Source organism: Oreochromis niloticus, linkage group LG11, assembly GCF_001858045.2.
Source record: "Oreochromis niloticus isolate F11D_XX linkage group LG11, O_niloticus_UMD_NMBU, whole genome shotgun sequence".
NCBI classification, from domain to species: Eukaryota; Metazoa; Chordata; class Actinopteri; order Cichliformes; family Cichlidae; genus Oreochromis; species Oreochromis niloticus.
In genome coordinates, this window is record NC_031976.2 from 23,714,003 (window position 1) to 23,741,498 (window position 27,496).

Genomic DNA, 27,496 nt, shown 5'->3' on the forward strand with positions numbered 1-27,496 from the left:
TCAGATATATCATATTTCAACTGTCTGCTTAACTACATGCAAGGATTAAAGGAAGCTTAAGTTTGCTTATGGTCTCATGTGACACTCCTTACATACTCACTTATTCTTTTATTTCAGTTATTTCAGCTGCTCTTCTGTCTGATTACAGTTTGGATGTGTCCATATCCATGGCAATTGTTATCTGATTATGACACACAAAAAATTAAAAACAGTATTTCTGAGAATATATTGTCTGCTGCATTTTCCGTGATATTCACCAAGCAAAGCTCATGACTTTTTGGTGTCTTGTAACTTTCCCCCATGAGTGTGGCATTAGGCTTCTTTGAACTACAAAAAATAAAGAAATCAAAACTTTCCAGCATGGATATTGAGGAAAAAACAGACTTTAGAAGTGCACATCCTGCAGACGCAGTCACAGTGTGGGACATTCTCTCAAGATGTGGGAATAAAGAACAAAAATGCTGTGTAGTCTCAACATAAAGAGAGACATCTGGTCACCCTACCCACAGGATTACACCAGCAGCAGCCTGCACTATTGATACAAGGTACGACTGACCCATGCTTTCATGTTGTTTGTGCCAGATTCTGATCCTACTATCCAAATGTTACAGCAGAAAATGGAAACTCATTAGAAAAGGCAACATTCTTACAGTCAACTGTTGTCCAGTGTTGGTGACAACAGAAGATGGGAAATTTTGTGTGAATTTTTGCCTCAGTGGGACCCTGTGTGGTCTTCTGCTACCGCAGGCCATCCGTTTCAAGGTTTCGTGTGTTGTGTGTTCAGAGATGCTCTTCTGCAGACCTTGGTTGAAACGAGTCAGTAATTTGAGTTACTGTGGTCGTCCTATCAGCTCAAAGCAGTCTGGCCCTTCTCCTCTGAAGTCTGGCAAAAAAAAGGTCATTTACACCCTGAGAACTGCTGCTCCTTGTATATTTTCTTTTTTTCATACTCTTCTTTGCAAACTATGGAGATGGTTCTGTGGGAAAATCCTGGTATATGAGGAGTTTCTGAAACACTCTGACCAGCTCATCTGTCAGAAACTACCATGATGCATTCAAAATCCCTTTAAACCACATTTCTTCCCGATTGTGTTGGCAAGTTTGAACTTGAGCAGTTCGTCTTGACCATGTCTACATGCCTGAATGCATGGAGTTAATGCCATGTGATTGGTTAGAATAGAATAGAATAGAATTCAACTTTATTGTCATTGCACATGTCACAGGTACAGGGCAACGAAATGCAGTTTGCATCCATCCAGAAAGTGCTTTAGTCGTGATATAGATATATTACAATATAAATTAGCAATAATATAGATGTGTAAGTATATTACAGAAATGGGTCTATTATGGTATGTTATAATGTACACAGTGTGAAGTATGTTATGAATATTCTATAACTATAAGTATGTACAGGCTGTAGTGAGTACAAGCTATGCACAGGCTATGAACAGGATATAAATATGAAATAAAAACTATACAGAAATCTGAGATATACAGTTATACAGAATGTGAACTATGTAAGTTATAAACAGTTGTGGGATTAAAAATTATCGTATGTACAGAATGATTATCTACACAGAACTATACAGTAGTGGTAAAGTGCTAGTGGTTGTGGGTGTGTGTATGTTCAGTCCATGAGTTTAACGTGGGTCAGATGTCAGGAGGCAGAGTTCAGGAGTCTGACAGCTGTGGGGAAGAAGCTGTTCCGGTACCTGGTGGTCTTAGTCTGGAGGCTCCTGTAGCGCCTCCCAGAGGGCAGGAGGGTGAAGAGTCCATGTGCTGGGTGACTGGGGTCTCTGATGATTTTCCCAGCCCTTTTCAGACACCGCTTCCTGTAGATGTCCTTTATGGCAGGAAGTGGTGCTCCGGCGATGCGCTGGGCAGTTTTCACGACCCTCTGCAACGCCTTCCGGTCCGAGGCAGAGCAGTTCCCGTACCAGACTGTTATACAGTTGGTCAGGATGCTCTCGATGGTGCAGCGATAGAAGTTCACCAGGATGTCTGAGGACAGGTGGTTCTTCCTCAGAGTCCTCAAGAAGAAGAGGCGCTGGTGAGCCTTCTTGACCAGCTTGGAGCAGTTGGTCGTCCAGATGAGATCCTTGGAGATGTGGACTCCCAGGAACTTGAAGCTGCTCACACGCTCCACAGCCGTCCCCTTAATGTGGATGGGTGGATGTGGGTCAGCATTCCTCCTGTAGTCCACGATGAGCTCCTTAGTCTTCTCGGTGTTAAGCAGCAGGTTGTTTGTGTCGCACCACTCAGCCAGACGATCCACCTCCTCCCTGTAGGCGGCCTCATCGTTGTCACTGATGAGGCCAATCACCGTGGTGTCATCTGCAAACTTAATGATGGTGTTGGAACCATCAGCAGGTCTGCAGTCGTGGGTGAAGAGGGAGTAGAGGAAAGGGCTCATCACACAGCCTTGTGGTACACCGGTGTTCATTGTGATTCATTGTGGTTGATTGGGTATTTGCATTAATGATGTAATCCAAATATCGATTCATGACAAATGACGAATGAAGTGGCTGTTGAGTGTATATCCTTTATATCTTCTGCAGGAAAATGCATAATCTGTGTACTGGCATTATTTTCCATATTATCCATACATATTTTAGATTTTTGGGAACTCTCTGGCCCAGAGTAGAATTTTAAATAAAGTTCTGCAAATCTGAAGAGCCGAGTTGGTAATAACTTGTTCTCCAGGGTCAGTGAGGATGAGATGTGTTTTGGTTTGTTCATGATTGGATAGACTCCAGTGTTGCATTAACCTGCGTAGGAGGTGAGAAAATGGATAGTTGCACTGCTTGCTATTATCATCAAAAGTATAACCATTTGCCTTGCTGGAATAAACCACACATTTCATTATAAAAAAAAAAAAAAAAAAGAAGTACTTGGAAACACTGATTTATTTGTATTTTTATGAGTATGGTCTGGTCCCTCGAGAGCGAGGAAGAGAATCAACAGCGTGGAGAAAAGATGCTCCCGAGGAACGTGTTGTCTGCTTTTATCATAATGCTGTTTATTTATCAAAGTACATCCATTTTTCAATTTCACTCCACTGTGTGTCTTACATGACAACGTTTAATAAAGCGGGATATGTTGCGTGGAAAAACTGCTGCAGCTCCACGCGTTGTCCACAGCAAAACAGCTTCTATTATCTGTGAAGCATGTGGAACAGATTATCATCTGTGCCAGCTCCTAATAAAATGATATTCATAGTCATCTGATGAAAATCTCAAACCTTTCCTTGAGATTTATGCTCTGCTCGAGCGCCGTACGTCACCGTCCTCGTGGGACTGACAGTGTTTGTCAAATCAAAATCACTCTCGACGCCCATCCAATCCTCCTGACGGAGTAAATCTGGCTGCAGCTATTATCTCATTATGTTTATCATGACCCAATGGGCACCATTCACGAGCAAGCTGAGACAGTACAATGATAATCACCGCCGAGAAGTGCCATAATCATTATTTACTGGTTGGAAGTGGGTGGAAATCCCCTCATTTCAGCATAATTTGGATTCGGTGCCAACTTGTATGGTGCTAAGAGAAGCTATTTGCTGACTAGATAAACTCAGAGGGGGGAAGTAGAGGAATCATCTGGAATTGTTTCCGATTTGCAGCTCCTTAATTTCCCCAGTCAGAGCTCTAACTATGTTGTGGCCCTCAAACCTGTATGGCAGTAATTACAGCCAGACAAAGACCCCAGATTTACTGGTGCATGTCACCATAAATTTCAAAAGTGTTAATTAAATTCTGCTGTGCTGAATGTGTTTGCTGCCAACATCGGTCACGCCAATCATGCCCATGTGGTTTGAATTTGATCTTTCTTCCTGTTTTTTTTTTTTTTTTCTGGTTTGGAAAGCTTTCTCATGACGTGATCAGGTTGTTGTGGGGATTCTTCTCCCCCTCTCTGCTCAACTTATTTGCCCCACTCGTGCTCCCCGTGTGACCCTGACTAACATTTGGGCGAGACCGGGGAATAATGAAACGGTTGCGCGTGAGAGCTAGAGCATAAGCAGAGCAGAAAAATTCATTAGTCTGGTTTTATACTTTCCCCTGGGCTGTGTAGACACACATACAGGTGAGATAGAGGGCGAACGGGGAGTTGTAAAAAGCTTTGCATGATGAAAAAGCAACAAAAACCACAAGTGTGTTAGCGTTGAAGACGGGAAAAAAAAATGCCACATTTGGCTCTGTAGAAACAACCAAACTGCAAAGAGTCTCATTATCGTAAATTACAGTTCTTTGTCTCAGCTGGCAGGTACACCTCTGCGGTCACTAGAGGGCTATCAAAGCCAGCATTAAAATCAAGAGCGTTTTGCTACGGTTAATAGTCAGGTGCACCGAGCTGGCTGTGTACAGGCGATATGATATTCCAGCCATGTTCAGCTTTACTGTCTTCAGAAAAGTCGGGACACAAACCATTACGTGGGTGTTATAAACACATTTCCTGTGTGTGAGCGTTATCAGAGTGTGAAAAGATCAGAACTACCTTTTTCCTGGGGTTTTCCCGGCAACAAGCAATTTCCTTTTCCTACGCTTTTCAGTGCAGTTGTGTAACAAATCAGAGAGCGACACTATTCACTCACATACAGAAACCACACTGGTAGTGACACACACACACATATGCTCTCTCATTTTCTATCACACATACTGATTTACAGCTCTGGCAGTTGTCCCCCAGTCGGCATCCTGGTGCTGCAGCAGCGCTGTGGGGGGTGGCGAGACCTTAACACTGAAGATTGGATGTCTTCCGCCGCTTCCCCTATCATCGCCTCCTATTGCCATAACCAACAACTGTGTGAAGTACACACACTCCAGCGCTGTCTGCACAGTCAATTTTAGTATCTGTGCTGTAGATATGTCCAATTTATCCTACAAAATATCATTCTTTGTGCTTTCCCACATTTTCTGACTTTAACCGAGTCTGTAAGACATGAAGCAGCATCTTGCAACACAATGGATTTCAAAGTGACTTCTTGTTGACTTTGCAGAGAGTCTTTGGCTGAAGGTCTCTGCATTTGGAGTAGCTGCTCAGAGCCCAGAGAGGTAAAATTATCCAATCTATCAAAAGCACAATCTTAGATATGAAAAATGAATAAATGATACAAGAAATAACTACAAATTTGCCTTTCCAGCTCCCATTAGTCATCTCACAAACTCAGATTTTATCTCCTAAACTCACCGTCAGAATAGAAAGAGGGTGAAATCAGTCTCCACCTGCCAGAATAGTAAAATATATTAACGTAACAACAACAGGGGCTATTAGTCTGCAGGATGAGTACTTTTACTTTGATAATTTAAGTACAATGTACTTGCCAGTAAATTTTATACACTTAGATTTAAGTAGGCTTTTAAATAAAAACACTTTCCCTTGTAACAGGATTATTTTACTGGTGCTTTTTATGAAGTTAAAAAATGACCTGAGTGCATCTTCCCCCAATGATGCACACGCCAAGACCTCAGAAAATGTGTAAAATTGGTTATCTGACATCCATTTTTCAATTTCCCCTTATGTCCTTGTGGATGAACTCACAAAAAATCTACATAACTGCTGTAGGGGAACTCACACCGCATAAAACACGTTGTACAGTAAGGTCTCCGTTAACTGCACACAGAGAAGAAATCAGGCTGCGGGCGTTTCTTTTCTTCAGGTGATCAACGCTCGGCAAACTGTCCCAGCAGCATGTCAGCGTGGGGTAAACTCAAAAACAATATTTGCCACAGCAAGCCTTCAACACGCTGTGTACAGAGCAGCTTTCCCATCTTCCTCCTGTAGAGGGTCACAATATGGCAGCTGGGTTTGTTTGTTCAGTGTGGAAAGAGGCTGCTCTCTGTTTGATTCAGAGCGCTCCAAAACACAAAACGCTGCCAGTGCAAACTCGGAGTGATTCAGTGTGGAATAGTCCAGTTTTACTGTAAGTAGTGGCAGCAGCATAATCGGTTTAATTATTCAGCGTGTGAGTTTGTGGTTTAATGTGTACGTATGAGTGTTTCTGCCCGGTGATGCGTGAATGACACCTCTTTGGTTACTGGCTGGCGTGTTTGTCTCTGACCCTGTTTGTGAGTCGGAGCCCATGTGTCAATAGGTATTTTTAGCGCCACCTCTCACTGCATTGCAATGTCACTCATTCGCACCCCTCCGAGTCCTCCCCCCTCACCTCCTCCCCGTCGTCCCCGTCTCTGGGGCCTTCCAGTCAGCCACAACAGTCACTCTCACTGGAAGGAGCCAGCAACAGCCTGCCTGATTTAAAACAGGGCGGGAAAATTTGAGATCCAGGCGTGGAGACGGGGAAGATCATTGAGCTTGGTGCTCAGAATGACTGCAGTGATTTAGCTGAGCTTTGTTTCTCCCTTGGGCTTTGGCCAATTTGAATATTGATTAAAATAATTAAAGGATAGCTGTAATTATAGGTCTCTTTATAAATGCTCTGAGAACATGGCACTGATGTTTTGAGGCGGTGATCAGTCAAGTTAAACTGCTGTCTGAGCAACAGACAAGGGGTGTGGATGGGCTAAACATGTAATTGGTAATGACAGTAGGGTGGAGGGCAGACAAAGACGATTCTCACATGGATAAACAACTCCCGAAATGTTATTGAAAGCAGCACAAAGAGACTGGAGAAGAAAAGGAGGCATTCAGGCTCAGCTGGTCCAGACAGGTGAGGAGAGGAGGGAGGAAAAGGGAAGTAAAATAATACAGGAGCTGTAGTGGCACTCTGAACAGGGGGCAACAGTTGTGGAAGAGCCTCCCAAATGCCATAGCAGAGGCTGCAGCCCTCCACACTGTCAGATGTATGTGCATGTGTGTGTGTACAGATGAATAGCAGGGGCTTTCTACAGAGGAGGGAAACATGACACCAAAAAAGCGTCTGCACCCCCCTCCCTCCACCTCTACCACCTCCAGATATGAGGAAGAGGAGGCACAAGTGCACGACTACAGCTGAGAGGATCTCCAGAGGCTCTGACCGCATGAGGGGTCATCTGGAACATGCCTGATCCGACACTTGACAATCCCATCTCCTCTGAACCCAATCCTGCCTCACCTCTCTCTCTCTCTCTCCCCCCTCATTCCCCCGACAACACCGAGTTCATCGCATTTCACACACATCCAGCTGCGTGATCACAGGGACACCTCAGGCAGGGTCGGATTTATCCGGCAGATTCTCGGGTGTCTTTGAGAGAAACTGCTGCAAGCCATAAAAATGAACCTGTGAAAAGCACTTTTTAAAAAACGTGTAAGCTACGTTTCCCTTTCAGAAGCGCGAATCGAATTCTTCAAAAAAGAAGACAGAAAATTCAAGCGTGAAAGAAAGGATTAAAAGCTGTAGGTGTATCTGACGGTGTAATGATACGGTTTTAGTCATTCCAGCAGCGTGCGTTTAAGGAACAGCCTGAAAATGGGATGGATTGCCATGAAATGCCATTAAAGACCCCTAACTGACTTTGGTGACCCCCTGACCTTTCCTTCTGTGCCACCATTATGTTGACATTTGTGATTTTGAATGAATTACCTCCATAACAATGAGACCCGAATCATGTGAGATTATGATTTTCCCTTCAGCTTCAGCTCTGCGCTTTGTGCTAATTAGGAATTGTAACTAATGCATATTAACATGCGTTTAGCCTAAAGCACCGCTGTGTTAGCTACACCCTCCCAGAGCTCAGAACATGACTGTAAACTCGCCGCGTTAACAAAATACATTAACAACCTTGAACCTGAAAGCAGGAAATCAACAATGAACAAATGAGATCTCTGTGGAAAATGACAGGAACCTCCATGATCATTACACCATTACCAGACACCTAAGAAGAGAGCTTCGGGACACGCAACGCCCACCTTTACCCTTCGCCCGGGAACCTCCCCCTGGAGCGCACGCTAACCCCATGACCTCCAACGCTCTCTTCTCCTCTTCAGGGGCCGATCAAACACAACCTGCCGCAGGCCTGCGACACCGATACTGACTGAGCACAGATAAGACACACTAAGCAGACATTAGGGGAAAGTAGGGGTGCGTGCGCACTCTCACACATCCACACATGTGTGCTCAAGCCAAACAAAGGCCTGAGGTCACGTATGCATGTGAGGAAAGGAGGTATGCTGTTGTAAAATTAACTTCCTGGAGGATTTGTTGACCGTTGTAAATTGGAGACATTTATCGGTTTTGAATATTCCCAGTGAAAAAGACACCGGTGGAGATGTTTGAGAGGGTAGAATGTTTGGTATGTGGTTCAGCGCTGGTTCCCAACATACTGCAAGCTTCGCATTCTGCAACTGATCTGTGTTGTCTGAATCCTGCAGCACTGCACAGCTGTCAGACCACAACAGGGGGTGGACAGGCTGCCCGAGTGAGTGTGTTTGTGGGTTAGTGTGTGTGTGTGTGTGTGTCTGTGTGTGTGTTCTCCCATGAAATGCCTCTGAATTGAATGCTTCCATTTCTAATTCAGATGTTTGTGTTTTTTGGACCAAAGTGATGTCAGAGAGGTGATAAATTCAAGCTGCATATTTACAATGACAGGCAATAGATCATCTGTCACTGCTGCTGAATAGAAGCTTCGGGTGAAAATGGTAATTTTCTACTGAATGCAATCACCTTTCGCAAAAAAAGTGAAGACTTTTAACTTTTAACACAGCTTTCTTTCAGCTGAAAAGCCTTTCTTCTGCTTGACAGACCACTGATGTTTTGGGCAAGTCATTCTTTTCCACTTTCTTTATCTTTAGCACGAAGCGCTTTCTTGTCCTTGCTGACTCATAACTGTGATACAGCTCAAACTCCTATTCCCTTTCTTTCCCCCCCTCCCTCGTTCATCTCTCTCCCTTACTAAGAGAATTCCTCACAGGATCAGACCTGCTTTTTATGCTCTGCTGCTTTTCACTCACAGCAAGTAGAGAAGGGGAGAAGGGGGGAAGGGGGGAGGCGTTTTAGTGACAACAAACTAAAAGTCTTTGGAAGAAGTGAGCATAAGTGAGGGAAAGAAAAAATATATAAAAAGGAGCAGTGAAAGAAGAAGTGAGACACGAAAAGAATCAACGAGAGGCGGCACGGGGTAGAAAGGAAATAATGCTGAAAAAGGTCATAATTTCTGCCAGGGGATTTGCAGTTGCCTGGACGACGAACAAAGCACAGCCAGTTGGACGATGTGCACAACAGAAAGGGTTGAAAAGAAATGTGAACAGCTCTGGGGAGCGAGCTGGGAGTTGCTGCACTCTTCAGCCGGGTAATATCTGGAACTCGGTTAGCAAAACAACCCACAAATACACGCAGTGATCCCTCTGTCGTCCCTTTAATTTCAGATTAAGTATACCAGCCTTTTGATTTGCTTAACTTTGCTGAAAAACAAAGTTTATAAAGTGGCTGTGCTAAGAGAAACCACTGCTTAGAAGATCAGCGATGTCTTTACAGAACCGAGAGTGGAAAATTTCAACGCTAAACACAGAGAAAGCGGAGAGTCTTAGTTTGGTTTTAGCTTTCAATTGAAAAGCGATGAGAGAATGTTAATGATATGCAGGGAGAATGAGGCCAGATGAAAGCCGGTCTAAAGTCTGAGGCACAAGCAGAGAGGGAGGAGGTGAGGGTGAAGGGGGAGGATGGAGGGGCAGACGGGGTGGTAAAGGTGGCACGAATGAAGCAGAGACAGGAAAGTTCAAGATTAAGCAATTTTCAGAAAGCTGAGTGAGAAATTAGAAAGTATTTGCGGCTGTGAGCATACATGTGAGGCTCATGTCATTTATTTGTATCTTAATCCCTCCGTCTAATCATATATACACTCACTGACCACTTCATTAGGTACACCTGCTTGTTAGTGCAAATATTCCATCAGTCTGCGAAGGTGGTCAAGATGACTCGCTAAAGTTCAAACTGAGCACCAGAATGGGAAAGAAAGGTGATTTGAGTGACTTTACATGTGGTATAGTTGTTGGGGCCAGACAGGCTGGTAGTACTTCAGAACCTGCTGATCTACCAAGATCTTCCCACACAAACATCTCTAGTTTACAGAAAATTGTCCGAAAAAGAGAAAACAACCAGTGAGCAGCAATTCTGTGGGCGAAAATGACTTGTTGATGCTAAAGGTCGGAGGAGAAAGGGAAGTAGCTTGTAGGAAGGCAACAGCTGGTTACAGCCAAGCTATGCAGAAGAACATCTCTGAATACACAACAGTTTGAACCTTGAAGCAGAAGGGCTACAGCAGCAGAAGAAGACCACACTGGGTCCCACTCCTGTAACCTACAAACAGGAAACCGAGGCTTCAAGTTGCAGAAGGTCATCAAAATTGAACAACATAAGAAAAATTGAAAAACATTCTTGGCTTCCACTTTGGTTCATTTCGTTTAAACACCACAATACCATCCTTTTATGACTACGGTGCACCCATCTTCTAAAACTTACATCATCTAAAACTGGTTTCATGAAATGGCTTCCACAATCACCAGATCTCAGGCCAACAGAGACCCTTTGGGATGTGATGAAATAGGAGATTCACATCATGGAGCTAGAAAGTGTTCAGTTTGCTCATTTGAAACATTGGCTGTAACTATTGTGGTTTTTTAAGCCAGAAGTGATGATGACGGTGCTTCTTCTTCTTCTTACTATTATTACTGGAACAAAAGCGTGGACTGTTAAATTACAAGCTAACACTAACGAGCTTGTTTATCAAGCTGTACAGATACACATACTGTACCTGCTAATTATGACTAAGTACCAGGATAATAAAATACTAGAATTTCCCCTCACCCAGACAGAAGCACAAACTTCTTTTACAGGCTGTCGGTACAATTAACTGCACAGCAAACCATTTTATTTGTCAGATAATTGCAGCACCACTACAAATTAACAAAGATTTAGCTTAGCAGAAGCTACCACATACAGCTAACTGTGCTAGCATTAAAAAGTAATCCAAAGTTGCCAAGCCTCTGATCTGAACCTTTAATAACATCAGAGTGGTTGATTTATAAGATAAAATTAAAGGGATATTATCCAGAGAGAATAAAACACTTTTGGTACTAGGCTGTAAACATGTTCATCCTGGCTGTAGCATTCACCATTTTAACGTGAGAGTCTATCCAGTCGATGACGTATGAACTCTGCTTCCGGGTCCAAACTGCTCTGCGTTTATTAAGGCTGTTGTCTTTTTAACATGTTTTAAGGCTTTGTATCTTGTTCTATTTCATCTGAACAAGCACCTAATGTCAGTGATGACTGTCGGCCTCTCTCAGTTTTTATTACCACTGTTCATCTTAAAGCTCAGTTTTCAAAACCTCATGATGTAACTACAGCCCAGCCCATGCAGTGGTAAATTAATGACTTGTATTGTGGATAGATTATCTCGCTTGTTCTCCTGACTGAAGTTTGGTCCATTTACAGGATCCTGCCATGCAACTGCATTTGTCGCTAACCTTCGGGATCCTGGAAACTAGCGAACTAACTCCCTGCTAACTTCTAACTCCGTTAAATTTCATAAATTGTGTTTTCATGGATGCCTGGATTTTAAACTTAATTATTACACCTGGTAGAGCAGCCACACTGATAATGTTATTAATAGATGAAATAATTTAGACAGTTTGTAACTCTCAGTGATGCCACAGTGTTCGTTTGACTTTGGGACCTGAAGTAGAGTTTGGACCCGGAAATATATATATATATATATATATATATATATATATATATTATTATTATCTTTGATGGGGTTTTTTCACGCCTCTCCCATTCCTGGTCAACTCCGCTGTCACTCCCACCAGACTTGTCAACCAATCAGCATTCGACTAATGTACAGTAGAGATGCATATGAATCCAAATATTGATAGCATCAATGGCATCGGATCGATACTAGCACATAAGGTTCAATACTTGGTTTCTATTCTATAAGTTCAAAATGTAGCCCAATAATTATTATTTTTTAAATGAAAAACTATACCTCAAACATGTTATGTGACAAATGTCTGAACCTTTTTGTGTTGACTCTCAGGTCTATTTTATTGATAGCCTATGAATATAGCCTAAATACAAATATACAGCACTTTGGGTCAGCTTCTGTTGTTCAAAGTGTAGAGACTGTAGAGACTGTACAGTAAGTAGGAGAAAGTTTTAAAAAAATGGACAAAAAGTGCTTTAGAGACAGGCACATTAACATTTACAGCTCTCCTATAAACCAAGTTTCAAAATACCCAAAAAGCTGAGAGGTGTGTTTTGTTGTATTAACTAATTATTGTGGAAATTAAACACATTAAAATGTGTTCAGAATTTCAAATCGATGATGATTCATCTTCAAGTGGCTGTTTGAGGAACTGCTGTTTTACGCTTATTTTATTTATTTATTTTAGCTTCTCCCTGTGTTTTGAGTATTTGAGTTGATTTTTTTTACTGTATGGTATGAATCTACACAGCTTCTTCAAGACAAAAAGCTCATTTGCAAGTTTAGACTACAAGCGCAAGGGAACATTAGACAGCAGAGAATGTATCCATGTTCCCTTTATCTGTTTATCCAAGGTGGAGCTTGGAGTCTGTTAAATGACCTTTATTGTCTGTGCCTGCTGATTGAGCACCAGCTAAAGTTTCCCCGCTCTCACTCTTGGGCAAGTACCAGCACATACTGTAGCTGCTTTGCAACCTTTGTTCAAGCCTCTCTGAGTCGGACTTGTTCAGTTTTTTGATGTTATTAAGCATAAACGTGCACACATGTGGCCATTTTTCCAAACATGAATTCACTCTTCGCTCCTGCTTTGCCTCAAGGTCCCACATCAACAAATGTTCTGATTCAAGTTCAGTGCTGTGTTTTACTGCAAACCCTTCAATCTGAGTCATTATAGCCCAGAGCCAGTAATGGTATACAGTTACACCTCTGTAATAGAGAGGTAAATACCGAGGCAGAGTCCTGGGTCTACATTAAATGGGCCTGACCATCTGTGAAGAGGAAGAACAGATTATTTAAAGAGTTTACAAGTTTATTTTCTTTTAAAAAAATCCGTTTCATAGCAGCAGGGAAGCCTGTTCTGACAAGCAAAGGGTTAACAAGGTGAAACTGTCTTGCGTGCAGCTGTATCGTGGGTAAGCTAATATCCCCCAGATCTCTGTGTTGCTGTAACGCAGAAACTCCCACTGGCCCAGAAGACTTCACTTTGGATTTCATTTTACAGCGTCGTTGAGGCCACAGCGCCCTCCCACGGGAGGCGCTGATTGGTCGAGATGCCTGCTGGAATATTTAATCAGACACCTTGCTCGCGGCTGTGATTGGACACAGCCGGTGCAGTTATGTAAATGAGCACCTGGTGGCGCCTGCTGGCCCGGCTGCTGAGCCCGGACTGTGGAGGAGCGGCTGAGAGAGGGCGCAGAATCAGAGAAGGTCCGAGAAGCAGATACACTTTGCGTGTTTTCCCCCTTTTATCTTATTATCCCCATTCCATTAACCACAGGCTGAAAAATATTCCTCTCAAGTGAAAGTCAGCCTGCGGGTGTGAAATCAGCCGGTGCGCGCAGCGCGTACGGAGTATTGCGCTGTTTTCTGAGTTTTGGTGGAGGTCGTTCACTAAACTCAGCTGCTGCTCTCGGAGGTCAGTTTGGATTATTCGGTGGACGCGTGTTGTATTGAGCACAATTCACCACAGAGTTCATCCCAAAGTTTGGACCGCTGTCACAGCACACTTCTGCCTGTCTTTTAGGTAAGTACTCCCAACCTGCTCTGCGCGTTTCTTCTCCGTGCGCTTAGCTCCATAATAAGCGGCTGTAATAATATTGCTGTGGGTATTTCCAGCTGTCTGTCTGTGTGTGTGTGTGTGTCTGTGCGTCTCTCACTCGCTGGCTTGGCGTCTATATGTCTCGTTGTGATCCGGGAGCGCTGCAGCTCTGGACGCTGGCCACGGACTCCTTGGAAGCGCATATGAGGTGTAACGTTGCGCCCCGGACTCTGCACGTTTGTGTGGCAGATACATTGTGGTATTTATGCTGCCGACTGCGTAGCTGAGATATTCTGACATCGTACATCATGGTCTAGACTTATTGCAACATCGTGTTTAAAAGTGGGTGCTTGGCACCGGAGAAAACGTTATTCAGAGTCCTCACTGCTTTCACGCCTTTTATATTCAGTGTGGATTTTTCAATTTCTCCGACCTCAGACTCATTGCCACTAACTCTCAAACAGTTACACGGGTTTGATTAAGTTGTACAGTCATTCCTCTTTTTAAAGTCCTTGGGTGTCATTATTCAGAGTCCACCTCATTTACAACATTTAAATTAAAAAAAAAGTTAAAGAAAAGTAATCTGAGCTGGCATGTGGAAGCTTTAAAACTGACTGCAGCAGGCATAATGACGCACTGAGTCAAACGTGTAGCATTTAAAAGGACCTAGTGACATCCAGCTGATGGTCATCACACAGACTGTTGACCCTGTGACCTCATAGCAACACATGGGGACCCCGAGTGGGACCGGCAGCTCTGGTTTCACTCACCCCTGGTCCCTGGTTCTCCATTGGGGAGCTAATCAGTCACCAGAACCAAGTGAGAAATCAGTGTAAAGTGGCCCGGCACTCGGATCTGTGTTGATAAAGGAAACATTTCAGACTCTGGGGACGAGCTGCAGGAAAGTTTGGACTTTGAACAGGATGTACATTTTGTGTTTGCATGAAGCAGAAGAAAGGGGGCGGTGATAGCTGATCAGTCATGCGGTGTTACAAGTGATTCTCATATTGTCTGACAACAGGATGGTGCAGAATTATGTATATTTCAGCATCTTGTCTCTGTTAATTTCTGTATAACAGAAAACAAAGAGAAGGGAAAATGTGGGTTTGATTGCGTGTGTTTGTGGTGTTGTCTTGCTCCTGTGTGTTTGTGCATGCCTCTCTGGGGGCCGGTGACCTACTGGAGGAGTCAAACAATGGGCTTCAGTGGGTGTGAAGTGCAGTGGGCAGTCACCTATTCGATGAATAGCATGAAAATGGCTGATGTGGGTAGTTTGTTGGCTAGCAGACTGAGAAGGCAGTCCAGAGTAGAGGAGGTGCACCATTGTTATAAACTGCTGGGTGGGGAGGAGTGGGTGGGGGTGCTTGTGCTATAGAGATAGAAATGCAATAAAATGCTGTTTTCCCTTTCTCCGTCCCTCCCTCTCTGCCTCTAAGGCAGGGGCATAAAGTGAGGAGGATCCCTGAGTGTTGATGCACATGTTTGCTGGATTTCAGTCTAGTGGGCATCTGGCTGCTGATCTTCCACAATGTCCCGAGAGAGCCATTGACTCGGAATAGTTAGTTTTTATCAGCTGTGCAGTCGAGCAAAGAAGACACAAGATATTTGAAATAGTTGGATGGCCCAGTTATGTGAGTATAAGTGTTCACGCACAGACTTGGAACAGCTTTTTATTGATTTGTCTTCCTCTTGGCAGGCTCGTGACAAAGCAGCATTAATTGCATAATATGATTTGTGGAGAAGTATGCACGCAGCAAAGTAATTTGTCTAACATTGTTCGAAGGAATGGCTCTTATTTGATTTGTTTCTAAGACTCAGCAACAAAAGTCTTGGAAAGCTTTTTTTTATGTGCAAGACAAGAAAAAAATGAAGAGTGGTTTTGCAGTGGTGTTGTTTTATGATTGAAAACACGCTGCTGCGTGCCAGTGCAGGCTTTTCTGCAAACATAGAAGCACGGTGTAGTGTCTGCCATGGGAACACTGGTATGTATGGTCTGGTTGATCATTGACTCCAGTCTGTTATCTTCTATCTGGGTCATTGTTTTGGGTTAAAAGACTTTAGCAGGTGGATACAAATTTGAACCTCAAAGGAGTCGCAGCTTGAACAGTGACTGAACTGCAGGTTTGGCACAGTTGCCTGGTCTGTCTCTCGCTAAAGGGGCTACTTAACAACATGAAAGGGCACAATGGCAATGAAGAACTGTCTTTTATGTGACACCTCTCACAGAGATCATGCATTAAACAGAAAGTCTGTCTTTGGTCATAATTGGCTCAGACAGACTGAACAGGAAGGCAAGTGGAAGAATTCATTTAAGTCCAAAGACACGACATGGTTACTTGCCTTCCCTCTCGACAATCCCCCCTGTAATGGGAAATGAAACCAATTGAACGCGGGACTCCAGTGTCCAGCCTGTTTTCCCAAACCAATTTCCCTTCAAGTCTAGACAGCTGGACTTTTCAATTGCATCTGTGTATGTGTGGTCACATGCAGAGCGAGCTCAACAAGACTGTCAGACAAACAAATTAATCGTGTAATGGGTGGTGACACTTCAAAGCGGGATCTGGGCTGTTCGTGGGCTTTAGTTGTCAGCGAGTTTTCAAATCTATTTGGTTTCCTCTTCGCGAATCTCCATCCCTGAAGTCCTACCTTTTCTCAGATCAGACTGCCCTCCCCCTCCCAGTGTCCCTCCCCACCATCCTTCGTTTGGCATCGAGCACACTTTTGATCCTCTAATTGATCATTCTGGCAATCTGTCTCTTTCCCTACATGTAACATGGAACACAGATTTTTCTTCTTCATCTTCTGTATCTCCCCATTCCCTTTGAAGCAGCACTAGACATTTTATTTATCTTCCTCCTCTGCTCATCCATCTTACCCTCAGCCTCTCTCTTCTCCTATCGTCCCTGTGAGTCTCCTTATTTATCTGTTTGCTCTTTCAGTGAAGGGTGCCCTTGTTAGATAGTGGTGTTGCTGCTTGGATGCAAGTACACTTGGGTTAAGTTTTCTTCAAAGAATCTCACAGGGTATCTTATCAAGGTATCTAAGACATTTACTTGGTCCCTGATATAAGCTCGGAAAACTGCAGAAATGCCTCTGCATGACTTCCAAAATTACAGGTGGCCTATTTTTGAAGGTGATAATGTACGTGTGTGTGACAGCCTGTGGTAAAGTACAGAAATCTAGAAGCTTGAAGGTACTGCCATACCTCCCTAATATATAATTTCTCAACTCTAGTACATGTTTTATGACTTTATGAAATAATAAAAAACTCTTATTAAAAGAGAGCTCCATTTATTAGCCATTACACTTCTATAACATTGTGAAATTTTGATGTGCAATTTAGGCAGCAGGGAATCTTTTTATACCCAAATGTGTGCTGTTTTTAGTTGAATGGACTAAATGAAAAAAATAACCTTGAGCTAAATATTTTTGGAGGATGCCTTCTCAGTGTTTATGCAATGAGTGGAAGCAAGGGACACTGCAGTCACGCTGTAAAGTATACCCTACTTTTTCCTTCTTTTTGAATTTAATGGGGACTATATTTCTGCAGTTAACATTATTTATTATTTTAAAAAAATACTTAACAGTTATTGAGTCCATAGCTGCATTAGGAGGGTGTTTAATGAGGTCACAGATCCTGGGAGCCAAGGATGGTTTTTCCATTTACTTTTATACAGCTCAATGTCGCTTTGCAACCAGAGGAGTCGCCCCCTGCTGGGCATCAGAAAGAACACAGGTTTAAGGCCCTTCCACTCTTGCTTCAGTTTCAGGTGTATTGTCAGCCACAGCCTGGTATCACCACTATTTACAATGTAATTAAACCATTGAGAGTCTAGCTGGCGATCTGAATGTGTTTTGCCACCAGCAGCTGTTGTAACCTCAGGAAGAAATGTCTCATTTTACCTACTTCCACACCTCTGTCCATCCGTTTTCTTCACCTCGTCCAATTCTGGGTCACACTGAGACCGAGAACCATTCACGCTCACAGTCACACCCAATTTAGGATCACTAGTTAACCTAACGTGCACTGTGGGAGAACGTGGACAGGCTTGGGGACAAACACAGAAGGATCCAGGCCGGTGGATTTGAATCCAGGACCTTCTTACTGTGAGGTGCTGCCCTCCTCACAGTGTCTTGTAGTCATTAAAAATGTGTTCAGAATTTACAAACTAGTGATGATTAATCATGAATACACATTGCTCTCCCTGCATAAGCTGCCTCTATAAGTTAAAAGTATCTGTACTGGCAATACTGGGCCTGTATTTACTTGGTATCAGATCACACAGCACTACATTTTATACAACTTTTCTTTTGTGTAAACCTTGTACTCCCCAAAAACCTTAACATTGTATTTAATCTGCAAAATTAGCCAAGGTCATTTGTGAATTTGATGATTACGATGGTCTAATTAAAAGTGGACGATGGTGAATCCTGTGATTTAAAAACAACTACACATTTTGCCAACTTCTGGAAGCTGAAGTTATCGCTGCTGGAAAAAGAACCTCATAAAAGATGGAAACCAACTTAAAAGCCAGTGTGCTCCCTTCTCTGCCTCGTGCTTTCTTTCTTTTTAGTTTTTTTTTTTCTCGCCACTTTTCAAATCGTCATATTGGTGTTTTTTAGCACACACAGTGCCTCTCGTGGCACAGAGCGCCACTAATAATTACTAATGGCTTCTGGCAAAGTAAGTGTTTTGAAACCTTGTTGGAACATGGGCAGAAAATTGTGTTAAACATCAAAGGTTACTTTCTTTTTCAATATGTCTTCTTTGTGTATGATGAATTTGAGTTGCAATGACATCCACGCTGAGTGGGTTGGACGTGTCTGCCGTTTCCTCCGAGGGGTTTGGAGGGGCGCATTAGCATCAGGAAACTGTTGTGTGATGTGTAATTTAGTTCTTTTGAGGCTGTTTTTCACTGCTGAGAGGGAGGAGGAGGACTGAGAGTTTGATAGAGGTATCAACCTGTGCCTGAGGCTTTTAACAGAGAACTGTGTGTGTGTGTGGGTGTGGGTGTGTGTGGTTGGAGTTTGAGCAAAAGCCCAGGCTTTTATTAACCAGGCCACCATATTTTCAGATCCTAATGCGCTTTTGTGTGCTTATTTTTTATTTTTTGCTGCAAAATTAAACATCCGGAAGATGTCTTTAGACCTCTACATTGTCCTCAGCTGTTATTCACTGGAACTGAAGACTGCCGCATTGCTCGGTTAGGCCAGTTAATTTTCTCACATTGACTCAAAATGTTGAGTCTAGCTGAGCTCATTCCTGTTCGGCCTGATCTTTTTTTTTCTTCCTCTCTGTCATTTTCTCTCTGCTACTCTTGAGTTCACCTCTCCCTCACTCCTTTCATCCCTTCTCTTGTTCCCTCTCTCTCTTTTTCAATGGCTTCTGAGCGGATGAATAATTCTCAACCTCCTGCGGCAAAGAGTTGCTTTTGTCCCACGCTTGCTCTGCCAGTCTCTTCGTTCGATTACTGGTGGGAATTTTCCTTCATGGCGTTCTTCTGTCTGTCTGTCTGCTTCAGTCTGCGGCTGTTTTCTCACTGTCCCGTCACATGCCTCTCCTTTCACCCTGTCCTCCCCTCTGCTTCTCACTTGTTCTCTGACAGGTGGCAGTGAGACTGTGCAAATTGAATTCAGAGAATTGGGCTGTGGCTCTCCATCACACTGCAACCCTAAAGGACCTTCGGTGTCAAACTAGAACCAGAGGTTCACATGCACTCAGCTGCGAGGCCATCGTATTAACATGCTAATGGTCCCTCATGCCTGCTAGATACTCATTACGAGTCTTACAGCCATGCTTCAGCTAAGGTCAAACTCCGAACTAATCTTTCCTCAGAGTAGCAGTGATGGTTAATCTTCAGGCAGCACATGAGCTTGCTTCGCTTTCAAGTGAGACACGCACTAGAAAGTGAAGTGGATCTCATCTCATTCCAGATGGATTAAACAGAGCAGAAAAGGAGCCGAGGACAGTCTAACTACATGTGCCGACGTGTACGAGGCTTCGAGCCCCGAGAAGCATAATAGTATTCCAGTTTCTGTCGGTCACAACCACTTTCCCAGAAGAAATGCAGACAAAATTGAACACATGTTTTTCCTTTGTAAACTGAGAAAGAAGACTTCGCTCTGAGTCTCCCGATAATAAACAGCCGACTCCGTGTAGATCATGTTGACTGCCAGAGGTGTTAACAAGCCCTTCATTTTCTTTTTGTGTGCGACTTTGTTATGCTCTCTGTTCTTTGTCTTATTTCAGCTTTGAGAACATCTTCTTCTGATTTGGTTCGACTCTCTCTTGTTGTGTCGAGCTTACCGAACAGGCAGTTTACCTCCTTCTGTACTGTGTGTTGTTGCTGTATCTGATCAGGCTCATTTCCTTTTGATTGCCTTTGCAGATACCATAATGTTGGAGCGCAATTATAGGAACTTTAATAAAAATAACAAGAACGGTCCAAGCTAAATATTATGGTTATATTGCAGGACTGTAGTCATGAAGACAAGTCTTGGGACTACCTGCTCTGCATGTTGTTTCAATTACTGATTTCTGTGACGACTGACAAAAGACAAACCTGCAAAGTTCCTTTTTTTCAGTATTTCACAAGCTTTCAATTGGATTAAAGTCTAGACAAGTACAAGGAAAAATGCAAATAATGTAAAGGCAAACATTGCCCTCAAAGCATTGAAACTTCAGAAGGGGCTCAGAATAAAGGGAACTTGGAAAAAGAGCGTTATCTGTTCATTACTGTGTGTTAATTGGAGTCTTTTCTCAAGTAAGCAGGACTGAAAAGGAAACTGTGTTGGAAAAAATACTGGATTTTTGTGTTTGACAGTGTTTTTGATGTATGTATGTTTAAGATTTGTTATCTCTGTTTGTACTAGGGGTGCTTTTTTGCCTTTATCTGACAGTTCAGCAGGAAAGAGCAGCGGAAGACGCACCGCAAAGAGCTACAGTTTCTTGTTATGGGTTGATAAACAAACAGGGTGAGGGTCTAGCTCTACCGGAAGCCATTAACATGGAACCTGGAAAAACAGCCAGAAGACTTGACTTTGTGATTTTTTTCAATTTAAAATAAAATACAGTACTATGTAAAAGTCTTACTACCCCTCATTTCTTTATATTTTGCTTGGAAGGAGCCAGATTTTCTTGTAAAGTTCAAAGCGGTCTTGAGCAGTACTTCTCCAGGATTTCTGAAAGTCGTTCAAAGATTTTCTTTGACATATTCAGCTTTTTTGCAGTCTTTGTACCTGACTGTTTTCAGAGGAATATTTTTAGTTAAGCCACTTAACGCTGACCTATGAGTCATTCCTTCATAAACACACCGAACTAAAGGGATGAACCACTGTTGTGTCTACGCATAACAGACGACTTGGCAAAGAATTTTAAATTGTATCTTTAGGCACTTTGTTTCTAGCAGCCTGTTGCAAAATTTTTATTTTATTTTTTTTCCATTTCTTTAGTTGAATCCACAAAAAAACCCAAAGATAACACAGTTTGACATAAAATAGTATTTTCGCACCAAAATGGTGATTCGCAGAGAACTATTAGCCGAGAACTTGGAAACTGGACAAGCGGAGGACAAAAGAGGACATGGAAGGTCTAAAGTATTATCTACAGCAGAATAACAGTATTTGAAAGTCGTGTCCTTAAGACATAAGGCAAAATCCAGCAAAGACATGGGACCTGAGAGATTCATCTGGCCCTCCGGCTGGTTCATCAGATATGGAATCAATAGAAGGATGGCTGTCAAGAAGTTACTCTTAACTAAGAGAAACACAGAGAAAAAGCTGAGGTATGTAGGAGAGAGGTACAACAGAGTGTCTACAGCCGCCTGTAAAAGACAATCGAGGCTCTGTCGTGGTTTTGGGCCACATTTCAGCCGGTGGTTCTGGTGACTGATGAGCTATGTAGGGGACTTAGGAATGCAAAAAGGTACGATCAGAGTTTGATCCACCATTCAGTACCGTCTATAAAGCATCTTATTGGCAACAGCTTTATTTTTCACTATGAAAATGATCCCAACCACACTGCCAATGCAGTGAAAGCTTATATGAAGAACTGGCCTCCCCAGAGTTTCAGCCTCATCATTATCAAAGCAGTCATCAAAGCATTTTGACAGAGAACAGAACAAACTGCAGCCAACATCCAAAGAAGAGCTTTGAATGTCCTTCAAGAAGCCTGGAGAACTATTCCTGAAAACTACTTAAAGAAATTATAAGAACTTGCCCAAGAGAGTTCAGGCTGTGTTAAACAATAAAGACCAAATAATAACTTTTTCAAGCTTTTTTCAAACTCTATTTTTGCCTTTTATTATGTATTTAAGTTCGCGTTTGCACGTTTCGATAAATTGACGTGCCTATTAACCATTTTCCTAGTAACATGTAAAGAAATGAGGAGTCTCAAGACTTTTGCACAGTACAAGCTTATTTACATATGCATCTTTTGGCTGGAATATGTGTCACATGTCAACAAACCAACAGTCCGAAGAAAATGTGTTCCTGGTTTTAAACTTGAGATATTTTCTCAAATAAACTCAGGAGACAAAGTCGGGAGAGTAAAGCTGGGACTTTGTCTGAAGCGGTCACTTCTCAGATGCAGCACACAGCAGGAAACGGTCCACTTCGATGCATTCTTAACACTGAAAATACTCCCTTTGGTGTGGGTGAGGGAACTCTTAGGTAGAGGTAGGAGGCAGGACGGATGATGCCCGCTAGCTTGCTTTAAATTCACCACACATTTTCCTGCTCTGTTCTCACAATCGGACATCACACTGACTTTGTACTCGGCAGCTGGCAGATTAAACCCACGTAAAAGTTTGATTTGAGACATTTGAGTTCTCATATTCAGCTGTTTTCAGGAAGGTTTAGAGCTGCAGTGCATGCGTTAAAAACGGTTTTGTTGTAACATTTTGTTCCCTGTGCTTACAGCTAGGTTTGTGTGGCTGCTATTGATGAAGGCAATCTCATTTGCCCGAACAATCTGCGGTAATCAGTCAGCATTTGTCTCTGTCCACCATGAGGATGAGCAATGCTGCAGCTGGTATGGACTGATGAGCCAAGTGGACCTGAAAAGGGAGCCGGTGGAGGTTTCATTCTGTTGCTATGACTGATGTCAGCTTTGTGTAGTCGCATGCTAATGAACCCAACCTTATTATGTTCATTTTTTTAACTTGTTTTTGCTCTATCCTTGAGCCTCGGCTCCTGTGACCCCTGTTTCTGTCTCAGTAAGGAGATTTTTTAAAATTGGGCTTTTTTTTTAGGGGGTGGAAGCTGAGCTGTCGTAATGAGTCATCTGGTGTTATGCACAATTCAAATGTTTCTGGAAGCAGGTTTCATCTTTAACAATTCCCTATCTTCATGACTCACCACCTTCCTCAGCAATTGTTCACTCCCATGGTTTATGGTCTCCGTTTCTAACTGATTCTGATTTAATTTGTTTTTCTGACTCCACTGTCTTGCCGTTTCCGTTTCCAAGTGAGTTATCCGCACTTTCCTTCTGCTTCTTCCTGTACACTCAGCAAAATCAGATTCCACGGACATGACTGGCACTTCCTTGTAAGGGTGAATTTTGTGACACACAGATTTTCAACTCTAGTGCATGGCCCAAATCCATGATGAAGAGCAGGGCATAATACCACCCTTCACCTGAAGCTCCCTGTCACATATTGGATGGCAAATGTCACAGTTGTGCTGCCTGTTTTCTCAGTTTAAATACCAAATTAGTTCGCAGCCTCAGTGAGGGTGAAAAGCTGTGCGGTTTCACCCACTCGAGGAAATATTGTGCTGAGTAATGTTGTACTATTTAACGCAGTAAGCTGTAGGTAATGTTTTCAGAAAAACAGATCCCATGGACATATTGCTATAGCCAAGCATCTCAAGCCTGCCCTTGGAGTGAGTCCTGAGTGAAAATAAGAAAACAGTGGCCCCACAGGGATCAGCACTTTACTCACACCAGTCCTGAGTCACACAAAAGCAAGGCTGTATTCAAGGAAGCCATCAGATGACCTTGTTTGTGTCACTGGCACAGTCTCCACAGTATCACCCTTTAAAGTGTTGTGAAGACTGAAGATAAATTCATGCTTCATTCTCTCCAGGACTCCGAGTGTAGCAGTGCGTACACCCAGCTTCCTCTCTCTCTCTCACACACACACACACACACACACACACGCACACGAACAGAAACCCAAAACAAAGAGCTCACTACTCCATGTCTCCCCAGCGGCCATTAGTCATGTCTAACTGGCAGAGTGTTACTTTATCTGGCCGAGACTGGAGACTTCACACGTCGAGATCTGTGTATAGAACAAGAACGACATTGAATAAGCGAGACTCGAGGCCTTTTTGATGTTGCAAATTATATGCATTGCACTACATTACTGCTAAACTTTCCCCCAAAAACCTCACACTTCAAGACATTTTATCAAAGCTTGTCAAAACAAATAAGAGTTTGTAGCCATGCTGGTGATGCAGCTCCTGGTTCATTAGCTCTGTTCTGTCTCCTTTACACTCACAAAATCAGATGGATAAATTATTGTTATATTTTAAACAGACTTTAGCGGTGCCCAGAGATGACAATGATGATGAACTCTACTGACTTTTATATTTTCTCTTTCCACCATTATGAGGTTGATTTTGACCAAAATGTTTTACCAACCGAGTGACGTTCAGAACTGCCTTAATTCTCTGTGGCACAGATTCAACAAGGTGCTGAAAGCATTCCTCAGAGGTTTTTGTCTATATTGAAATGATAGCCTCACACAGTTGCTCCTGATTTACTGGCTGCACGTCCATGATGTGAACCTCCCATTCCAACACATCCCAAAGGTGCTCTATAGGACTGTGAAGGCCATTTTACAGAGAAACCAGTTTGAGATGATTGCAGCTTTGCATATAGTGCCTTATCATCCTGGAAGCAGCCATCAGAGGGTGGACACAGTGTATTTTCATGGTCAGCAACAATACCCAAGTAGACTGTGGTGTTTAAATGATGCTCAATTGTTACTAAAGTGTTAAACGGCTCGAAATGTGCCAGAAAAAAAATCTCCCACCTCATTAAACCTCCAGCAGCCTAAACTGTTGATACAAGATAGGATGGACCCATGTTTTCATCCTGTTTACACCAAATTCTGAATTTTTGCATCAGAAATCAAGAATCTTCAGACCAGGCTTTTTCCAGTCTTCTGTAGTCAAGTTTTATTTTGGCTTGTGTGCATTGTAACATCTGTTTGTGTGGCACAGAGTGTGGTCTTCTGCTGCCAGAGCCCCTAAGCTTCAAAGTTGGTCATGTTGTGAATTCAGAGATGCTAGTCTTCAGAGATGAGATACAAGTGATTACTGCCGCCTTCATGTGAACTCGATTCAGTTTAACCATTCTCCTCTGACATCAACAAGTCATTTTCACCCAGAGAACCACCGCTTACTAAACATTTTCTATCTTTCAGACTGTTCTCTGTAAACCCTAGAGATTGTTATGTAGCAAAATCAGAGTAGATCAGCGGTTTCTGAAACACTCTTGCATCAGCAACCATGCCACAATCAAATCACCTTTCTTAGTCATTCTAATGCTCAGTTTGAACATCAGCAGGTCATCTTCACCATGTCTACGTGTCTACATACACTGGGTTGCTGACATGTGAGTGGTTGGTTAAACATCTGTGTTAATGAGCAGGTGAACCTAACAACGTATCTGAGTGTGTAACGAATACCACTGCTGCAAAGCGCACTACCTTTGTGATCATTTTATTGCTGTTAATTAATTGTAAAATGTAAAGAAACATAAAATAATAATAACTCTAACATCAACGTTAAATTAATTGAAAATGTTGTAATTATTAATCAGTCACAGATCATAAATGAATCAAGGAATATCTACACAGGCGTTCAGTGCACCTTGTTTTAGAAACATCACTCCCGTGTGTTACCTAAAGCAAGTCTGTGTTTTTAAAATTCTGAGAGCTTATTCTAATTTAGCTGTTTGAGTGTCCAGAGCATCAGCCTTCAAAGATTCAATCACAGTCTCAAAATGGCAAAAAATAAATATTTCTTATGAATTTCATCAGCGTGTTATTGCTCAAAGACATAAAAAGTGTGCTGCATATTTTATTCAGCAGTGAATTATTCTCTCTATAGAACAGCACAGTCTGGCTTTAATTATAACCAAGCAAGACAAAAAAATACATCAGCGACTGAAGTCTGAGAAACATACGCCTCACAGGTTCCAAACTGGCACTTTAAATGGTACCTGCAAGGCGACTCCAGGATGCTTGCCTTCTGTGAAAGATTTACAAAGAAGGGAAAAAGCCTCATATCTGAGACAGGCCAACAAAAGGTGAAGATTAGTCTGAGGAGGGAAAACAGCCAGTGGAAGACGTCTGTGTTTTTTTTCTCTTCAAAATGTTTTCTGGAAGCGCAGCATCCTGGAGTCGCCTCTCCACTGTTGACGTTAAAACTGCTGTTTTGCTGTAACCTTTCATAAAACTGCCAATTAAGGCCCTGTGAGGTGTCTTTTTCTCAAGCTAGAGTCTCTAATGCACTTGTCCTTTTGCTCAGCATTGCACGGTGGCCTCCTACTTCTTTCTATTCTGGTTAAGGCCAGTTTGTGCTCATCTATGGACTGAGTGGTACACACCATCATATAAAATCTTAATTTTTTCTTTTATTTGTGACAATTTCCTCCATAAAGAAGCATCCTTTCTTTTAGAGCAAAAATACTCTGACAAATTTGAGAAGAAAGCTCCTTTTTTCAGGTCAATTTGAAACTATAATCGAACCCATAAAGGCTAATGATCCAGACACTCAGGTAGCCAAATGTATTCCTTGTGTAATCAGCAGAACAGTTTTCAGCTGTGCATACACACTCATGAAATGATAAATCAGCCTTTTAACATCCGAAACCTGCAGTAGGTACTGCAATTTGTTTCAGTGGAACACGAGACTTTACACCTACGGAGATACTCCAATAAAAATAATGAATGACTCATAATTAATGGCGCCATCAATCACTGATTGTAATTTGGAACATTTATCATCAGCTAAAATAGAAAAGGGGGGGGGGAGTGTTCTTCAAAAATAAAGACATTTCTAAGCGACCCCAAACATTTTGAGCAGCAGTGTTTTGGCAAGTGTAAATGATCATATTCATCAAGTTGATAAGTTGATGCATTCTGCTCCAGAAACTTGAAAGATAAGCAAATAGTAAGCAAACATGGCCAGTATGAAACGCATAAAATGAAATTTGCTAAGGTTGCTGTTCGGCAGAACCCTTGACAGGAAAAATGGACGAAGTATCAACTGTGATTGATTACCTCTCTTAGGTTTCGAGCCTGTGCAGCTTTATTTTTTCTACTGTACTGACACAAACTGATACTAATGGCTGCAACAAAAAAATAGCCTACAAGTCAAGATACACTTTGGATAATAGTCAGCGGCGATGTGAACCGTGCAGAGTTTGCAATTCAAGTATTAAAACATGCAAAATAATGTGGAGGAAAAAACCAAAACAAACTTTTACATCATTTCTGATTTTTTTTGGGGGGGGGTGGCTTTATTGGACAACTGGAAAGAATAATGAAGGCTAAAATTTGGGCCCAAGGCGAGGAGCTCCGCAGAAAAGACGCTAACCAGAGCCAAGGAAGTCTTGCCAGCTTTCGCTGAAGCAATCTAATTATAGCGACTGGCACGCTAGCTTTAATGATGCAATGGCTGCTAACTTTAAAAAAGTTCTCCCGTGTGTCCGTCCCTGCTCTCGTCTCTGTCTCAGACATTTTTGTTTTGGTTTTTTTTGCTGTGCAGGACAGAAACAGCAGCTGCTCATAAGTATTCACAGTCCTGCTCG

At 42.5% G+C, this 27,496-nt stretch overlaps 1 protein-coding gene across 5 annotated transcripts in view; it reads left to right on the top strand.

Annotated features, from left to right (window-relative positions):
- Positions 1-13,267: 13,267 nt before the first annotated feature.
- ddr1 (discoidin domain receptor tyrosine kinase 1) overlaps positions 13,268-27,496 on the top strand; it is a 49,912-nt gene continuing 35,683 nt past the window's right edge. For 3 of the 5 annotated variants that reach the window (XM_005455496.4, XM_005455498.4, XM_019364808.2), the window contains exon 1: positions 15,162-15,302. In XM_005455496.4, coding sequence (XP_005455553.1) covers positions 15,301-15,302 — 2 coding nt within the window. In that variant the 5' untranslated portion in view covers positions 15,162-15,300. Of the gene's footprint in view, positions 13,657-15,160; positions 15,303-27,496 lie in introns of those variants that run through there. The other 2 variants (XM_005455497.4, XM_019364807.2) reach the window with 2 other exon arrangements.